Genomic DNA, 17,869 nt, shown 5'->3' with positions numbered 1-17,869 from the left:
GTCGAGGGAGGGGGGGGGAGGGGCTGTGGGGCCGCTTCGCGCGGCGGGCCCGGCCCCCCCCCCCCCCGGGTGTCGCTGCAGCCCGAGCCGCGCGGGCTCCCCTCACCCGCGGAGCTGCCCCGGGCCCGGCGGCTGTTTCTGCCGAGCCCCTGGGCGGCACCGTCCGGCCCTGGGGACGCGAATCGATCAACTCGCTGTTTAGCCGCCTCTGCCGGCCTCGCCTGGGCTGCTCCTCGGGCGCCTAGAAACAGCGGGACCCGCCCTGCGTCTGCACCGAGCGCTGGTGCCAGCTCGCTGGCTGCTCCCCGAGCCCCGCCGCCCGCCTGCCCCCTCCGGCCCAGCTCCCTGTCTGCCCGCAGGGCCAGGGCCAGGTGCCCCGGGGGGTGAACCGAACAGGGGATGATCAAGCGACCTCTCTCCTGCATCCATCTCCCCCTCTGACACAGGGCTGGGGGCACCACCCCTCACCCAGCCTGGCTAACAGCCATTATGGACCTAACCTCCTGAATGTATCTAGTTCTCTTTTTAATCCTGTTCTAGTCCTGCCTTCACAGCCTCCTCAGGCGAGGAGTTCCACAGATTGACTATGCGCTGTGTGAAGAAGAACTTCCTTTTATTTACTTTAAACCTGCTGCTCATTAGTTTCATTTGGTGGCCCCTAGTTCTTATATTATGGGAACAAGTCAATAGCTTTTCCTTATTCACTTTCTCCACACCACTCATGATTTTATAGATCTCTCTCATATCCCCCCTTCGTCTCCTCTTTTCCAAGCTGAAAAGTCCCAGTCTCTTTAATCTCTCCTCATATGGGACCCGTTCCAAACCCCTCATCATTTTAGTTGCCCTTCTCTGATTCTTTCTAATGCCAGTATATATTTTTGAGATGAGGAGATCACATCTGTACGCAGTATTCAAGATGTGGGTGCACCATGGATTTATATGAGGGTAATAAGATATTCTCCATCTTATTCTCTCTCCCTTTTTTAACGATTCCTAACATCCTGTTTGGTTTTTTGACTGCCACTGCACACTGCGTGGACATCTTCAGAGAACTATCCACGATGACTCTAAGATCTCTTTCCTGATTCATTGTAGCTAAATTAGCCCCCATCATATTATATGTATAGTTGGGGTTATTTTTTCCAATGTGCATTACACTTTACATTTATCCACATTAAATTTCATTTGCCATTTTGTTGCTCAGTCACTTAGTTTGGTGAGATCTTTCTGAAGTTCTTCACAGTCTGCTTTGGTCTTAACTACCCTGAGCAGTTTAGTGTCGTCTGCAAACTTTGCCACCTCACTGTTTACCCCTTTCTCCAGATATAAGTTGAATAGGATTGGTCCTAGGACTGACCCTTGGGGGATACCACTAGTTACCCCTCTCCATTCTGAAAATGTACCATTTATTCCTACCCTTTGTTTCCTGTCTTTTAACCAGTTCTCAGTCCATGAAAGGTTCTTCCCTCTTATCCCATGACAACTTAATTTATGTATGGCCCTTTGGTGAGGGACCTTGTCAAAGGCTTTCTGGAAATCTAAGTATACAATATCTACTGGCTCCCTCTTGTCCACGTTTGTTGACCCCTCCAAAGAACTCTAATAGATTAGTAAGACATGATTTCCCTTTATAGAAACCATGTTGACTTTTGCCCAACAAATTATGTTCTTCTATGTGTCTGACCATTTTATTCTTTGCTATTGTTTCAACTAATTTGCCTGGTACTGACGTTAGACTTACTTGTCTGTAATTGCCGGGATCACCTCTAGAGCCCTTTTCAAATATTGGCGTTACATTAGCTATCTTCCAGTCATTGGGTACAGAAGCTGATTTAAAGGACAGGTTACAAACCCTAGTTAATAGTTATGCAATTTCACATTTGAGGTCTTGGGTGAATGCCATCTGGTCCTGGTGACTTGTTACTGTTAAGTTTATCAATTAGTTCCAAAACCTCCTCTAATGACACTTCAATCTGGGACAAGTCCTCAGATTTGTCACCTACAAAGGACAGGTCAGGTTTGGGAATCTCCCTAACGTCCTCAGCCATGAAGACTGAAGCAAAGAATTCATTTCGTTTGTCCACAATGACTTTATCGTCTTTAAGTGCTCCTTTTGTATCTCGACCGTCCAGGGGCCCCAGTGGTTGTTTAGCCGGCTTCCTCTTCTGATGTACTTAAAACATTTTATTACCTTTGGAGCTTTTGGCTGGCTGTTCTTAAAACTCCTTTTTGGCTTTTCTTATTACATTTTTACACTTAATTTGGCAGTGTTTATGCGCCTTTCTATTTACCTAACTAGGATTTGACTCCACTTTTTAAAAGATGATGTCTTTTTATCTCTCACTGCTTCTTTTACATGGTTGTTAAGCATCAGTGGCTCTTTTTTAGTTTTTTTACTGGTTTTTAATTTGGGGTATACATTTAAGTTGGGCCTCTATTATGGTGGCTTTGAAAAGAGTCCATGCAGCTTGCAGGGATTTTACTTTAATCACTGTACCTTTTAATTTCTGTTTAACTAACCTCCTCATTTTTGCATAGTTCCCCTTTTTTAAATGAAATGCCATAGTGTTGGGCTGTTGAGGTGTCCTTCCCACCACAGGAATGTTAAATGTTATTATATGATGGTCACTATTTCCAAGCGGTCCTGTTTTAGTTACCTCTTGGACCAGATCCTGCGCGCCACTCAGGACTAAATCAAGAATTGCCTCTCCCCTTGTAGGTTCCTGTACCAGCTGCTCCAAGAAGCAGTCATTTAAGGTATCAAGAAATTTTGTCTCTGCATTTCGTCCTGAGGTGACATGTACTCAGTCAATATGGGGATAGTTGAAATCCCCCACTATTATTGAGTTCCTTAGCCTCTCTAATCTCCCTTAGCATTTCATACTCACTATTACTGTCCTGGTCAGGTGGTCGATAATAAATCCCTACTGTTATATTCTTAGTAGAGCAGGGAATTACTATCCATAGCGATTCTATGGAATATGCTCCTGATGTGCTTAAAACAGTTGGGCTGTGTCTACACTGGCATGAATTTCCGGAAATGCTTAAAACGGAATACTATTCCGTTTTCAGTTTTTCAGGAAAAGGAGCATCTACGTTGGCAGGCTGCTTTTCCGGAAAAGCCCTTTTTCTGGAAAAGCGTCTGTGGCCAATGTAGATACGCTTTTCCGGAAAAGAGCCCCGATCACCATTTTCGCGATCGGGGCTTTTTTCCGGAAAAGACTACTGGGCTGTCTACACTGGCCCTTTTCCGGAACAGTGTTCCGGAATAAGGACTTATGCCCGAGCGGGAGCAGAATAGTTTTTCCGGAAAAGCGGCTGATTTTGTACAGTAGAGCGTCGTTGCTTTTCTGGAAATTCAAGGGCCAGTGTAGACAGCTCGCAGCTTATTCCGGAAAAGCAGCTGATTTTCTGGAATAAGTGGCCCAGTGTAGACACAGCCTTGTTGTGGTTAGGTTGTGTCCTTTGCTAGTTGCTCTTCAGATTCTTTCTGGGGCTGACCAATTACACTTGACTTATCAGCTTTTATGCTCCTTTCTATTTTTCTCAGGATTTGACAATCAGTTTTTCAAGAATTATTTTTTAAAAATCGAACTGCCTCCTGTTCTCTGTTTAGCCATGCTGGCATTGTGTTTGTCTTCTTACTTGCTTTTGTTGGGGGTAGATATTTTCTTTGAGCCTCTCAAGGTGTTCTCAAAAAGCCCTTTTCTATACAAGCATTTCACCCTTGTGACTGTTGCTGTTAGCTTACATGTAAGCAGTCCCGGCGTCTTTGTCTAGGTAAATGCTACCGTGGTGCATTTCTCTGACCGTTTGCTGAGTCCCCGGGATGTTTCATGTAATTACATTAGGGCAGTTCAGCTGTATTCTCTTGGACCAGAGCCTATGCATATAGGATTAAATCAAGAATGACCTTGCCCCTTGGGGGTTGTAGCACACACTGCCCCACAAGCAGTCATCTATGGGGTCTAGCAATGTGACTGGTGCACCCTTTCCTGTGGTGGCACATGCCAAGTCAGGGTGAGGCTCTTTGAAGTCCCCCACTATTATTGAGTGTTCTTCCTTTGTAGCTTCCCTAATGGCCCTGAGCATTTCACAAGCACCGTCTGTCTCTAGCAGCAGTAGCTTGCTCCTGTGGCAGTGCAGCCAGGCCTTTCTAGCCCCAGCTTAATTCATTCCAGGTGGTTGCAGCATGTGGCCCTTTGCTTTCTTCCAGAGACACCACTCCCGCACCAGTGCACCCTGCTGTTCGTACGCTGGCATTGCTGGGTCCCCTTTACCTCACTCCCGCGTATCCTCAGTGCGCACCAGGCAGCTTGAGAGCAGACGTCTCACGTTGTATATAAGCACTTGTCATCATGTGTTGCATGTAACTAGGACTCCGTTCCATACATGTGACTGGCTTCACCAGCCCCACCTCCACTTTGGTAGAGTGCCCTTCTTTAATAGTCACACTAAGGGAGGTCTCTTCCTGCACCTGCCAGCTTTCCTCCAGCCCTTCACATTCCCTTGCCAGGCCTGGTTCAGGCTTCTCCTGTCCGTAAAGGTTCCCCAGTTCAAACACCGGCTCTCCAGGTCTGCCTGTGGTACTACACTTTCAGAGAATGCCACCGTGGAGTCCTAGACTAAGTTTGCTCTGTAAGATCTCTCTACCTTTCCCTGAGCCACAGAAACCTACCCATACCGCAGGCACTGACGCCTCAGTGCTGCATAGTTCTCTCATTGTCTGGAGAGACTTGCAGCGTCACCCCCAGCTGGCAGCTTACACTTAGTTCTCCCCGTCAACACCCCCCACTGTCTGTTCTAAGGGTACCACTCCTGCCTTGTTCTGGGGCTTCCTCCCCCGAAGGGGACCCTCCCTGTGAAAGGGGACTGACAGCATCTGGGAATGCTGAATAATCTCTTGCCTGAGCTTTTTGTCCTCTAACAGCACAGAGGCGCTCAGGCTGAGCACAGGACGTGCTCTAGTGCATGGCTGACAGTTTTCTCCCTTAGCTGCTTCAGTTCAGCCTCTGGCATCCAAGAACTCAGACTGGCTGAGAGGCAGGACCTGCTTATAGCACATGCACCCTGCTGCCCACAGCAATACACTGGACAGGCCCCACGCTGCTGCTGGAGCTGCCGGTGTTAGTTTCACTCTAGCAGGGTTACTGGGCTCAGCTTACAGGGTGTTCGTGTGGTCCACTGCCCTCCACCCACGTCTCTTCTCTAGGTGACTATCTGGCCTATGCCTAGGAGGTAGGTACAGGCCCTGGGTTCGTGCCCTGCTAAAGGCAGGGTAGCCAAATTCTTCCTTGGGCTCCTCATTCTGGTTTGTGCTGGCAGTGGCAGGGCTCTCTGCTTGGCCAGGAATGCTGCTCTGAATTCCCTCCTCTGCTGACCCAAGAGCCAGCTTTAACGCCCTGTTCAACCTGACTTGGCCCTGCCCCTCCCTCCCACCACACCTGCTACCCAGGTGGTTCACCAGCACACCACACCCCTCCCCCCTCCAACTCCAGCTGTGCCAGTCCCTGCCCTGCCCAGAGCCCCAGGCCCAAGCACCCTCAAATGTGAGAAACAGGCAGCACCAGGCTCCCCCCCCACTTAGTTTATTGAAAAAGTAAAAAGTATTTTCCAAGTAACAAAAGAGGTAGAAAAGCAAATCTAGAGCCAGGCCAGTGCCCCGCCCGTGACCCCATTCAGTGCCTCCTTAGGAGCAGACAGACTCGGGGCAGCACCCGCCTCCATGCAGCAGGGCCACAGTCTGCCAGCGCAGCCGGCTGCTGTACTGGCCCCATGCCACAGCGCAGGGCCAGGCCTGTGCTAGACACTGCCCTCTGGGGGGACTTTCTCCCATGGTGCAGCTGGAGACTGGGGCCTGCAGTCGAGTTTAGGGTGAACTCACTACAGCTCTAGGCTTCTCCTACGCACACATTACAGCACCACGTGGCGTCCCTGCATATTCCCCTGCCCTGGGCCCAGGCCATTGCCCTCAGGCCATCCTGGCAGCTTGGAAAAGTGCCACAAGGTCCTTGGAATCAGCATCAATGAGGTCAGATGGTTTCTCCCCTTCGTCGTTGGTGGCATCCAGCCTGGCCCCCAGCGAGAGGAGGTACCTGCAGGAGACAGAGGGAGGGAGCTGCACAGGCAGGCAGGGACACTGGAGCGGTTTGTATAGTGGGGTGTTGAGCACCCTGGCCCAGCTGTCCACCCTGCACCCCGAGTTCCAGCTCTTACAGCAGCAGGAGGCAAGGCAGCCTGAGGGGGAGCTGCCTCGTGTTTCCACACCCCCTCCTGTAGACAGCACCCCAGACACAGGCCAGGCCTCTCTGCCCTCCCCCCAGCCTCAGGCCAGCCCACCCCCCAAGCTGCCCAGTGGGGCAGGAGCTGAGCCAAGCAGCTGGCTGCTGACCTGGCGATCTCGGCGTAGCCGTCGCTGCAGGCGATGTGCAGGGGGGTCCAGCCATTCTCGTCCCTCTGGTGAATGTTGGCGCCGTGCCCCACCAGCAGTTTGACACAGTCGAGGTTCCCGGTGAGCACAGCTTCGTGCAGGGCTGCCATGCCTGGGGGGGGGGGGGGGGGGGGAGAAGAATGACCTGTCAGCTCGTCATGGGACAAAGGGACCTGGGCTCAGGCTGGGACAAGGCAGATGCTTCGGGAAAGGGCCCAGCTCCCCTCCTCTGGGGCCTTGAGTGGCTCAGGCTCTGTATTGCCCCCCAGCTTAGCCTGGTGAACTGGGGACCCTCCCACCCCCAAGAGCCTGCGCTCACCCTGCAGGCTCTGGAACCCAGCACCCCAGCCAGGGCTAGCGGAGCCGGTCTCCGGGGCCTTTCCTGACAGGCAGAGCCGCAAGGGGCAGCCACCCAGCCAGGATAGAGGCTGGGGAAGGTCAGGCGGTGAGGCAGCAGCGCTAATAACCCAACCCTGGAGTCCTGGCTCCCATCCACCACCCCGCACTTAGGGGCCGTTCCCTTCCCAGCACTGGGAACCCAGGAGCCCTGGTCCCCCCCAGGCCCCATTCCCACAAGCAGCAGGTTCCAACAGGTGAGTGACGCCCTGCGCGAGCTCCCCCACCCAGCAGCTTTGCCAGTGCCACGGGGCAGCACTCACCTGAGGGGTAGAGGGTGCTCAAGGTGACCTTCCTGGCTCGGATGAACCTGCCCACCTGCTCCAGGTCCCCCTGCCTGATGTTGTCCTGGAAGACGATGTCATTGGGGAAGCGCACCGTGCGGGCCGGCCTCAGGCGCCGGGAGCACCCGCGGTAGCGAGGCAGCAAGGCTGGGCCATAGTACTTCATGCTACAGGGCTCAAGCCGGCGAGAGCGCGCAAGGGCAGAGACCCACGACAGCCTGGGAGAGGGGGAGGCGGCGGCTCTGGGCCGCTTGCTCCAGCTCAGAGCGCTGCTCACGCTGCCGGTCGCTCTCCTCAGACCCAAGAGCCTCGGCGCCGCTTCTCGTAGGCTCCTCTTCCCACACGCAGTCAGTTCTGAGAGGCCAGAACCCCGTGGCCCCCTTATATAGACTCCACCTGGCTATTTCGGGGGAGCCAGCTCATGTTATTTACCAGGTTCTGTAATTAGCTGCCCCACCCACCAGCCTCCCACTTTGGGCACGAGTGCGAGTCTCCTCTTACAGCCTGCTTGTGCCAGCCGAAGGGTCAAGCTGCCTGCGTGACAGGCCCCAGCTGGCCCTGCGGCACAGAGCCCACAACAAGAGAGGCAGGAGTCCATGAGGAGCAGCCTGCAAAGCCCCAGCTGCCCCATGAGCACTGAGCTCACTAGCGGAGGCAGGTCCCTGCCCAGGCAAGGTGGCACAGCCCAGTGGGGCCCAATCTGCAGAGCTGGCTCCCAGGTCAGCTCACCTCGGAGCTCCTGGACGTGCTGGCTGTCAGCAGGACACCTGGAGCAGAGCTACCACAGGCCGTGGCTGTGTTCCTGCGCCCCAGCACCCAAGTGCTGAACGGGGCGTGGGGACTCCCACATCAGTTATGGGTACTTGAGCAGCAGCAACGTCTGCTCTGCCAGTGCAGGGGGTTTCCCATGGCAGGCCCAGCTCTGATGCTCAGCACTTGAACAGCCGGGCCCCAGGCTGGCCAGAGAGCCCCCAGAAGAGGGCAAGAGCCAACAGAAACAGTGATGCTTTGGGATTGGCCAGCAGCAACTGGGCAGGCAGTGACATCATCCCTGCTCTTGCTCACTTCCAGTGCCATCCTGCCCCCTGCCCCCACCTGTTTAGGGCTCCCCAGCAGAGATCAGGCCTGAGGGATCCCTCAGCGCCAATGGGGGAGCAGCTCCCAATACCTGTCCCCAGCTCACACACTGGCACCGCTGCTCTCTAGGCTGGCTCTTGCTGGACACTTTCTGCCAGGCACTTCTGCTCCACACACCGGCTCCCCTCAGCCTCCTTGACAGAGGCCTGCCCTGATCTTGGACGGTCCAGGCTCATGCCTGTGCTCAGGGCAGCCACTACACAGCTCAGCCTTGTCTGCAGGAGAATCCCAGCCGCATAGCCAGCTGCCCAATGGCTCCAGGCTCCTACCCCACATTTGAACCTCAGAGCCTTTTGCACAATTCCAGCTGGGCAGCAGGACCCTGCCTAGAGAGCTCCAGGTTTGACATTTGAGTCAGACACAGGCTAGTATTAAAATCTCAACTTTATTTGGCCAACAAGTTCAGCTCCAACATGGTGGTGGAATGCTTAGACCAAGCCTGATTCTGCTCAGACCTGCGCCACACTCCTGTTCCCAACCCCCCTCCCCACAACCCAGTAATCAGCCGTGTCCTGGCTGCTGCATTCTAGCGGCCCCCATGCCCCCCTGGCTGCAGGGAATCAGCACAAAGCACAGAAAGTGATCAAGGAACAGGCCAATTCTCAGTGCTCCACCCCCACCCGAGCAGTCAGCTCCTTTCATCTTTCAAAGGAAAAGGCAAAGGGATCAGCCAGGGACACGTCGCCCACCCGCCACCCCCAAGACACTGCAGTTGTGTGCCCCCGCCCCCATGCACTGAAGGGTGACAATGCCAGGCAGAGGACCTGAGGGGGGGGGCGCTTCTCTGGGCCCACTTCAGCAACAGCCTTTCAATTTAGCAGAGAACTAAGCTTTCCTAGCAGGCATCACTGGCGCGGCTGTGAAGTGCCAGGCAATGGGACTCGCGCTGCCACTTCACAGCCCACTTCTGCCCAGAACAGAATGCTTGGAACAAACCCGTACAAAAGAGAACGTCACAATAAAAAAAGAAGATGCCCAGGTGCCTAGGCGGCTACCTAGCGACAGACCCTTTCCAGAACTGAAGAGACAGTCAAGTGCACAGACAAGGGAGGGTGGAGAAGTGTTACTTGAGCCAATCCCTGCATTTCTAGCCAACACTTCTAGTTACATCTTAATGGGGCTCGACTCACTAGGCCCTGTGGCAGGGCACCCAGTGTAGTGTCTGCTTTGGGAGATGCAGATTTGAGTCTCTTTACAGTTCATCTCTGTGGAGTGTCTGGTCCTCCTCCTCTTCACCTTCCTCCAGCTCGGTCTCATCAACCTCCAGGTCCTCCAGGTCCTGCATTTAAACAACGCTTGTCAACAGCCGCTGGGCTGGATCTGGCACAACAGGCAGGACCCCAGAGTCCTGGCAGATTTAGGCTCAGCCTAGCGTAAGCTTAACTGTGGCCTACCCCACTTGCTCCAGCCCGCGCCTGCTCTGCTGCCACCTGGCGTGTAACACGCTGCTCTGGCCGGTCAGGGACCTCACCGAGAGCCGCGTTACAGAAAAATAAACCCAGTAGTTAGACTCGAGCAGAAACCAGCCCCTCCCCCTTCGGAGCCGAGTCCGGTAGCGACCATGCAAGCAATGCAAGGACAGCACACGGGCTGGCCGGAAGGGCACTGTGCACCAAGGAGCAGAGGCAGCAATCCCACGGGTCTAGACCCACACAGCTGGCCAGGCAGAGGATTTACAGGGAGACGAGCTCTCGAGCCATGCATGGCCTTGAGCATTTGAGACGATCGCAGCTTACAGCCGTGGGGCCATGCCTCCCAGCCCCAAGCAGCCCTTTGGCCTGCAGTGACCACCAGCCAGACTGCCAAGCCAAAGCAGCTCTAGAGGCTGAGAGCAGCCTCATCCCTTGCAAGCATCGCAGGCCGAGCATGACTCACCTCATCGCCAGCACCATCCTGGCCTCCGCTTTCCAGGAACTTCTGGAAGCCTTCCAACGTCCTCTCCCCATTGTAGTCTATGACCTGCAGGGCACAGCCAGGGGAGAGGCTGCTTAACTGGACAGGGCCAAGCCCGGCGGGAACAATTCTCTGAACAGCCGTTCCAAACAGCCGTTCCAAACAGCTGTTCCAAACAGCTGTTCCAAACAGCTGTTCCAAATACACGAGGAAACGTAAAATCCACCTTTGACGTAAGACGAAGGGGCAGCTTGACTAGAGCGCCGACAGCCTGCAGGTAGAGCTCTGCACTTCCTCAGCCCCACCAGCCTAGCATCCAGGCCCGCCCCCTGGCGGGCTCACCCTCCCACAACTCAGCCCTTCCCCCGCACCGTTCAGAAGGTGCCAGCCTCCTTCTCCAAGCTAAGCCCTTTGCCCAAACGTGCTAGAGGGCCAGGTACAGTCTAAATGCCTAGCTCCTGCCAGAGAGGATCCATGTCCCTGGAATTCAGCAGCCCACTTACATTTTTGCCAGGGCCTGCAGGGAAGAACTTTAGCGTGGGAAAGCTGTGGACTTTCACTGCCTCCACTTCATTCGCTGTGGAGTCCATCTTGGCAATGACAATGTTGTCGTGGTCCTTGTAAATCTCTCCTAGCTTGTCCCAGATCGGAGCCAGCTGTTTGCAGTGACCGCACCAGGGAGCATCTGTGAATTAAAAGCAGCATGAAGCTTGGGGCCACTGGGTGTTTCTCAGGAGCGTGTGACTGGAGGGAAGGTGGGTATATGGGGCGGAACATCTTCAGCCAACAGGGCTGCTTCCCCACAACTCAGCTACTCACAGAACTCCACAAACACGTTCTTGGTCTCATCAAAAGCAACTTCTTCAAAGTTCTTCCCAACCAGAACTTTGACAGGATGTTTGTCCCAGTCATCAGGCAGGTCTTGGCTCATCAGGTGGGGCTGGAAACAGACCAGGAGCGGTGAGACCCCAGCAGCGTGGCACGAGAAGCCGAGTCATGCTCCCAGGAAGAGCCCTCTTCGCCCAGACAAACAGATCAGCCTTCCCCCCCCCCACTGCCTGAGGCATTCCTAGGCTGGCGGTGCCAAGCACAGGAAAGGCTGCAGCTCAGTCGAGGGAAGAATAAGCCAACTTGCCCAAGTAGCCATTCCCATGGGACAGCGCGCTGCTGGCACAGCCATGCACAGCTGTTTCCGTCTGAAGACAGAGGATTCCCACCCTAAGCAAGCGGCTACGAGAACCTCTCAGCCCCCTATGCAGTGAATCGGAGGCAGTTATGTCTGTGCTGGCACCATGCCCACTGGAACTCTCAGCATGAGGCTCACTAGATATTGCAAAGCTAATCTGAAAGGACTTGCCCCACGGGACGTGTCTACGGTTTCACACAGCTCTCGCAGGGATCACCCCCACGCCTCTGCTTATGACAGGGCCCCAAGGGCCGCCTCTGGCCCTTTACCTTGACTTTGCCCTCCAAGAACTGGGTGCAGAACTCCTGGATCCTCGCTGCGGTCAGTTCCTCGGAGTCGGGTTTGTACTTGGTCATTTCTTCCTCCAGAGTGATGAGGCGCACGGCGGGGCACTCCTCCTTTTTCAGGCCAAAGAACTCCAGGATCCTCTGGTTGTCGCTATGGTCACTGTCTATGAAGATGAACAGGATCTTTGGAGGGAAGTCAAACGCAGAGAGACATGAATTAATTCCCAGGGTATCGACACTGGGCAGCCGGCTTCCCCACCCATCTGAGCCACAGCAGAACACGGGCCACTTGATTCTAGGGCAAACACGGGGGCTGCAGTGGCCGAAGCAGCAAGTCCGTCAGGCTGACGTACGCTAGTCAGAAGGAAAAGCGAGAGTCAGTGCAGCCTCCTCGGTGAGATGTGTCTATAGCAGCAAGGGACTAAGGCACCCGGCTATTGGGAGAGCAGATACAGAAGGAAGGAGACAGCTGCAAGAGTCAATGTGACTCACGGGCCAGGAGCAACGGACCCTCTCTCCTGCTCTGCTCACCTTTCCTTTGAAGTTCCCAGCAGCTGTTTTGAAGTTGTCTAGTTTCTCTTGATAGTCAGTGACACTCTTTGGCAAGAACAGCAGGATGTGAGTCTTGATCTCACCTCCAAAGATCTTCGGAGCCGTCTGGGAGGAATACAAGATGCCACATTAGGGGCAGAAATCGTCCCAGCGCCAGAGCCCACGGGCTTTTCTGCACGGACCATGCCAAGGGAATCACCAACAGCAGCAGTGCTGTGAGGAGCAAGCTTCTCGTGCTCCCTCAGGTCTCCTGCTTATCTAGGTGCCAGGCAGCACAGCCGCTTGGGCTCAGAGCACACGGGGAGACAAGCTCCCAGGACCAGAAGGCCATACCTGTTCTGTGAACTCGATGACCAAAGGCAGCTGGTTGGACTTGATGAAATTCAGCAAGTTCTCTTTTGTAATGTCACCTTCAAAGTTGTTGCGCCCTTCATCGAACTGGGGAGACAGAAGGGTTAGCTTCAGTCACCGCCTACGTGCGCCAGGCGATGTGCTGCCTTGGCAGCCAGGCAGGCCAGCAAGTTCAGCACATTCCACGGAACAAGCCTCATCCGGGAACATCCCAATGAAGAACCAAGGCCAGGAGGGGTCAGCCTAATTCATGTGTCTGCCACCTACTGGTGAGGAAGCACATTTCCAGCCAACACCAGCAGCAAGAAACCTCCCACAGGCCCTAAACAATGCTCCTGCTCCGTGGGCAGGCAGGATGCTGGGCAGCAGAGGGCACCTGAACCCAGCTCTTGCCCTGCTCTGCCAGGTTACCAATGGATTCTGAGGCCCTGCTGTGGAGGGGGCTGCTCTCTCGCTAGGGATTGGCAGGGTAACTGGCACTTACCAGTTCCAGCCCCCAGTTAACTGGAGCAGGCAGGAGGCGGCTTCAGCCCTACGGGGTGCGCCACAGGCAGGGGCTGCTCTGGTCTTCCAGCCAGCTAGCACCTCCCGTTAATTCTAAATGCATTGGAGATGCTGCTCCAAATCCCCGTCAGTGACTGGCAAGGGCAGGAGTCTGCCCAGCACATCCCTTAGCCAACACGCAGCTGGCATGAGGCAAAGTCCTCCCCCCGCTACTAGTCAACAGCAGTTTCCTTGGCCCCCTGGGGATGAGTCACCTCTATTGTTAGTGACAGGAACGCATCCCGGGGAGAAGCTGCAGCACAGGTGCCAAGTCCCAGTTCCATTAGGCCACCACCTATTATTGGCCTCGATTCTCAGAACCTTCCAAGCCCCAAGGGAATAGCAGAGGCACATCAAGGTTGAGACAGGACATGCAAGCAAGGGTCAGAGCTCACTAGTCCTGGCTAGTGATCTCTGTGGGACCCCACTCAGCATGAGAATTTTGTGCAGGTGACAATTCAGCTTCTTCCAATCCTCAGAAAGCTGGTTTAAAATGCAGTGCTCAACCCCAGAGAAGCCATACCACGGTGGGCACCTGTGAGCCCTTCTTCCACACCAAACTAGCGGGAGAGACCTGGAATTAGGGATCTTAAATTTCGATCAACTAACCAAATAGTTGACAGGATTTCCAACAACTATTCGATCAATCAATGAGAACGTCAGCATTCCAGCAGGGACTCTTGTACATTTCAAAGTTGGAACTCGGGCGCGGCACCATGTCCCCTCCCACCGAGCAGGAGGGGAACCGGCTTTTAAGCTGGCTCCCTCCACGATAGAGGCACAAAGGGAGAGGGAGAAGCGACGGGTCGATCAGTCACTTACACCCCTACCTGGAATCAAGCCCAACTCCAGACCTGCGTAGCTCCCAGCTGAATGGACAGGGACCGGACTCGTTTAACCCTCACTTGCTCAGAGTCACCGATTATTGCCAAGTTTGGTTTGAGGGTCCCTGGTATGTTCAGCGCTACCACGGCAGAGCCAGGAGCAAGCAGGGAATGTGGGGGCTGACGGACGTCCCACTGCTTTCCTGCACACACATGCTCACTCCCACTGGCAGTCTAGCACCTGCCACTCAGCTGCTGGCTTCGGAAGTTGTTTCCCCACCAACACTCATGGCAGGAGCTGCCAAGCCAGGATCCCCTTCAGGGGGCAGAAGGCCCTAGGACTCTCTGGCTGCACTGAATGACTACATTGCCAAGGAAGTCTCATGACTGGGGTCCCTGTAGCACCCGTGTGAGCCTGCAAAGCATCTGCTCTGCCAGAAGAATAGCAGCAGGAGACAAAGCTCTTTGGAACCAATTACAATTGCAGCTAAAAATTCTGCTCCTTTAAATAATGCTACAGGCAGGCGTCCGACTCCAGTGGGGAGGCCTGTGCTAGGCAAGAGAACAGGGCAAGGGCAGGGAGGAAGCCAGGTACTCAAAGCCTGCTCATTAAGAGTTAGCACAAAGAACCAATCAAGTGAGAGCACTTCCTACACAAGCCAGGTGCAATGGTGACAGACAAGTCCTTCTCAGACAGACCTGCCCACTTCAGCTCGGGTCTTTGCTCCCGACCATGGTCGGACAAGCGGTAAAATCCTCTACAACAATTTCAACCAGTTGCTGGGAACAATGTGAAGATTCCATAGCAGCAGCCAGCCATCTAGCACCACCACACGAGATGCCCTGCTGCCTGTAGTGAAAGCAGCGTTTCTTAAGCTTGAGGTACAACTGGAATGGCCTCAGGGAAAGCCAGATGGGGCCCTACAAGTCTTAAAGAGACTTTGGAATAGCTACTTCCCTTCCACAGACAGGTCCTCATCTCCTCAGCCCTGGTCCTCATGTAGGTTGAAGGGCAACAAGCTATTTTAATTGCCTGGCAGCGAGATCCAGTTTATGCCTTCTAGTTCTGCATGAGCCCTTAGTGCAGCCTGCCTCTGTCTGAAAAACTCAAACTTTCCTGATCAACCCTGCTGTAACCCTCAAGAGGCTAAAGCTGCAGCACCTTGGGAGCATGTCCAACATGTCCGACAACTGAGCCCACTGAGGACAAGGATTAAAGGATGCTTCAGCTAAACCAAGAGCAAGCTGAGACTGGCATGACATGGCATGGGGGGGCACAGCATTAGGAGCCTGGACTGCTATAGCTCTAGGTAGTTTACTGTGAGGCAGAAGGAGGTGTCAGCAGCAAACTCCATAAATATTTGAATTCATAGTGAACATCAGCTTCCTAGCAGCCAGAAACAGGAGGCAGATGCTAACAGTAGCCAAGGGCTTGTGTACGGCAAGTTGTGGGAACGTGCCCAAGACCCCACTAAAGGCACGCTGTCCAGGTGACTGACAACGCTGTCCCCTGCTGAACAGGGGAGTTACAGCTTCAAGTCTAAAATCTAGGCTGTTTCCAGTTATTGGCAGGACTACTGTAGTAGAACTTGAAACTAGTTAGCAGATGTGCAGCATTTGATTTTTAAACAGGTTACTCCCAGCTGCAGTGAAAGATTCGTTAATATCCCCGTTCATGTCACAGGGGAAAGACACTACAGAAAGTGCAGTTAAATGCTCGGCGTTCAGTCACTCATCGTAAATGGTCACCTGGAGCATTAACAAGCACAGAAATTCGGGTTGAGCGTGGCACGTGTTCTTTGAACCACTCCTTACCTTCTTGAAAAGGACAACCCCGTCCTTGCTGAGCTGGTATTTGGAGAAGACGTCACTGCTGGAAGAGATCCCAAAAGGAATGTCATCAATGGACTCAGCTGCCAGTAAGAACTGCTTGGCAGCCTCCGACTCCACATCCTGGGAGAGAAGAAAAGAGGTTTTATGTTGCTCTTCAGTTTGATGGGTCCAGATATTCCATGGACACTGAACACTAAGCAAGGCAGGACAGGGAATGTTGGGAGAGTTGTGCTAGACTGGGTGAGCTCCCAGCGTTGCAGCAGGCAGAAAACCTGCTGCATATGTACACTGGGTAGTGCTGAACCCAAACTACCTTGAAGAGCCCGATCACAGTGACTTCACTGGAATCCACTAGTGTCTCAGCTGCAGCAGCATCTGCCAGGGTAGTGGCAGCTGGACCAGTGCGTTTCTTCAGCCAGTTTAGAATATCTTCAGCTTCTCTGCCAGCTGCATCAGAGGAAAAAGTTGGTGTTCATCTTTATTTTACAGACCGAGGCAGTAGCATGTGGCCTGACTGGCAGTTAAAGCACCTGATCTGGGGCACAAGGAACAAGGGATCATTCAACGCCCAGCTCCAGTTGTCTGTTTTAATCATCACATTCTATTACAGGAGATTCCTGGGGCCAGCAACACTCGCAGTCACCAAAAGGTGCTGTGAAGTCCATGGCGCTGTGTGTGGCTCTGGCTAAACCCACCCACAGTACCTGGAACCAAGGTACAAGGATTCTCTGGAATCCACTCCTTTCACTACATGCTGCGTCAATCACCAGCCAAGTGCATTTAGACTTTGGCCAGCAATATCAGCACTGCAGACTTCCTGAAGGATTCTGGGATTTTCACACAAAAGTATCAACATTTCTGACCCTAAGATATAGCTCCCCAAGTTGTTGTTACCCTCAAAAGAATCGCCATGTTTTAGAGCCTTTGAACCTTTACACTAATCAGACTGATAGAACACGCCCTCACCAAGGGCGATGGCAATTGCCCCGAGTTGTTAAACTCCAGCCTTGGGAATCACTACACACCCACTGCAGACTGAGCTTTACTAGTAGGGCTTTGCAGACCAAGTCCTAGGAGCCCCCGGACGCAGGCGCCAGGCTGGGTATCGCATGGCTACGGACAGAGTCCGCCTGTTCTGAGCGGAGGGAGGAGACACCCCAAGAGGGGCGAGACTACCCTGGGGCTTGCACCCCGCCCCTCAGATGGGGACTAGCTCATGGGGCGGGAGAGGCGCCGCTCACCTGTGTACTCGCGGGGCGACGCCTTGTCGCCGTTCTTGAAGAACTTGATGGTGGGGTAGCCCCGCACCCCGAACTGCTGCGCCAGCTCCGACTCCTCCGTGGCGTCCACCTTGGCCAGGCGGATCCCCGAGCCCTCCGCCTTCAGCTGGGCCGCGGCCTTGGCGTACTCGGGCGCCAGCGCCTTGCAGTGGCCGCACCAGGGCGCGTCTGGAAGAGCAGGGAGCGGTCAGGCCGCGGCGCAGCCTCCCCCCCACCCTGGCCCAGACCCCCCCGGCCCCCCCCGGCCCCCGCCCCCCCCCGGCCCCCCCCCCGGCCCGGCCCGGCTCGGCTCCCCCCCCCCGGCCCGGCCGCCCCCCCCCTCGGCCCCCCCCCCCCCAGACCCCCCGGCCCGCGGGCCGCACGCACAGAACTCCACCAGCAGGTGCCTGTGGGCCGCGAGCGCGCGCTCGAAGGAGGCCGCGCGCAGCACCAGGACCCCGTCCTCCTCGTCGGGCTCGGCCGCGTCCTGCGCGCGGCCCGGCGCCAGGCCCAGCAGCCACAGGCCCAGCAGCGCGCTCAGCAGCGTCATGGCGGCGGCAGCGACGGGCCGGGGCAGGCGAGTGCGAGTCCGGAGCGCGGCGGGAGGAAAGTCCCGCACCCGCCTCCCCCTTATAAACCCGCCCCTTCCCGGCGCCGCCACTCCTCATTGGCTGAGCCCCTCGCCCTCTCCGCCATCGCCCATTGGCGGGGCCGAGCGCCCGGGGCGTTCCTCGCTTCCTATTTGCTGATCCCGTAGCCACGCCCCCTTCCGCACCACCTCTTGAGTGGCTACTGGCCTCACTTTGGCTAGCGTCCTGTCATTGGTCAACACGACCGCCTCAGGGGCTCAGCGGATGATTCTGATTGGAGGCCAGACGAGACCCGCCCCTCGGC

General features: G+C 55.0%; 2 protein-coding genes across 2 annotated transcripts; both read right to left on the bottom strand.

The window, feature by feature from the left end:
* Positions 1 to 5,577: 5,577 nt before the first annotated feature.
* Positions 5,578 to 8,458, bottom strand: PPP1R27 (protein phosphatase 1 regulatory subunit 27). The gene is made up of 3 exons (XM_075904198.2): positions 7,090 to 8,458; positions 6,392 to 6,542; positions 5,578 to 6,095 (listed from the first exon to the last, which is right to left on the bottom strand). The coding sequence occupies exons 1-3, from the start codon at positions 7,274 to 7,276 to the stop codon at positions 5,972 to 5,974; spliced, it is 462 nt and encodes a 153-aa protein (XP_075760313.1). The 5' UTR covers positions 7,277 to 8,458; the 3' UTR covers positions 5,578 to 5,971.
* A 155-nt stretch (positions 8,459 to 8,613) lies between these two features.
* On the bottom strand, positions 8,614 to 17,598 carry P4HB (prolyl 4-hydroxylase subunit beta). The gene is made up of 11 exons (XM_075904197.2): positions 17,363 to 17,598; positions 16,958 to 17,164; positions 16,030 to 16,163; positions 15,699 to 15,836; positions 12,499 to 12,603; positions 12,145 to 12,270; positions 11,596 to 11,796; positions 10,960 to 11,080; positions 10,644 to 10,825; positions 10,123 to 10,206; positions 8,614 to 9,526 (listed from the first exon to the last, which is right to left on the bottom strand). Exons 1-11 carry the CDS (start codon positions 17,523 to 17,525, stop codon positions 9,440 to 9,442), a joined length of 1,548 nt encoding a protein of 515 aa, XP_075760312.1. The 5' UTR covers positions 17,526 to 17,598; the 3' UTR covers positions 8,614 to 9,439.
* Between the last annotated feature and the right edge of the window lie 271 nt (positions 17,599 to 17,869).

The sequence above is a fragment of the Pelodiscus sinensis genome, chromosome 20, assembly GCF_052426305.1.
Source record: "Pelodiscus sinensis isolate ZL-2025 chromosome 20, ASM5242630v1, whole genome shotgun sequence".
Lineage (NCBI taxonomy): Eukaryota > Metazoa > Chordata > Testudines > Trionychidae > Pelodiscus > Pelodiscus sinensis.
The sequence above is the reverse complement of the archived record's forward strand: the minus strand, read 5'-3'. Positions and strand labels throughout refer to the sequence as shown.

What these genes read in the sequence shown, in the direction of transcription:
- PPP1R27 (XM_075904198.2), bottom strand. Translation starts at nt 7,276, where the DNA reads ATGAAGTACTATGGCCCAGCCTTGCTGCCTCGCTACCGCGGGTGCTCC. An exon ending in GAGCACCCTCTACCCCTCAG is followed by an intron (nt 6,543 to 7,089) that starts GTGAGTGCTGCC and finishes CCCCCCCCCCAG; the next exon opens with GCATGGCAGCCCTGCACGAA. An exon ending in GGCTACGCCGAGATCGCCAG is followed by an intron (nt 6,096 to 6,391) that starts GTCAGCAGCCAG and finishes TGTCTCCTGCAG; the next exon opens with GTACCTCCTCTCGCTGGGGG.
- P4HB (XM_075904197.2), bottom strand. Translation starts at nt 17,525, where the DNA reads ATGACGCTGCTGAGCGCGCTGCTGGGCCTGTGGCTGCTGGGCCTGGCG. An exon ending in TCTTGGAGGGCAAAGTCAAG is followed by an intron (nt 11,081 to 11,595) that starts GTAAAGGGCCAG and finishes GTCTGTTTCCAG; the next exon opens with CCCCACCTGATGAGCCAAGA. An exon ending in GAACGTGTTTGTGGAGTTCT is followed by an intron (nt 10,826 to 10,959) that starts GTGAGTAGCTGA and finishes TTTAATTCACAG; the next exon opens with ATGCTCCCTGGTGCGGTCAC.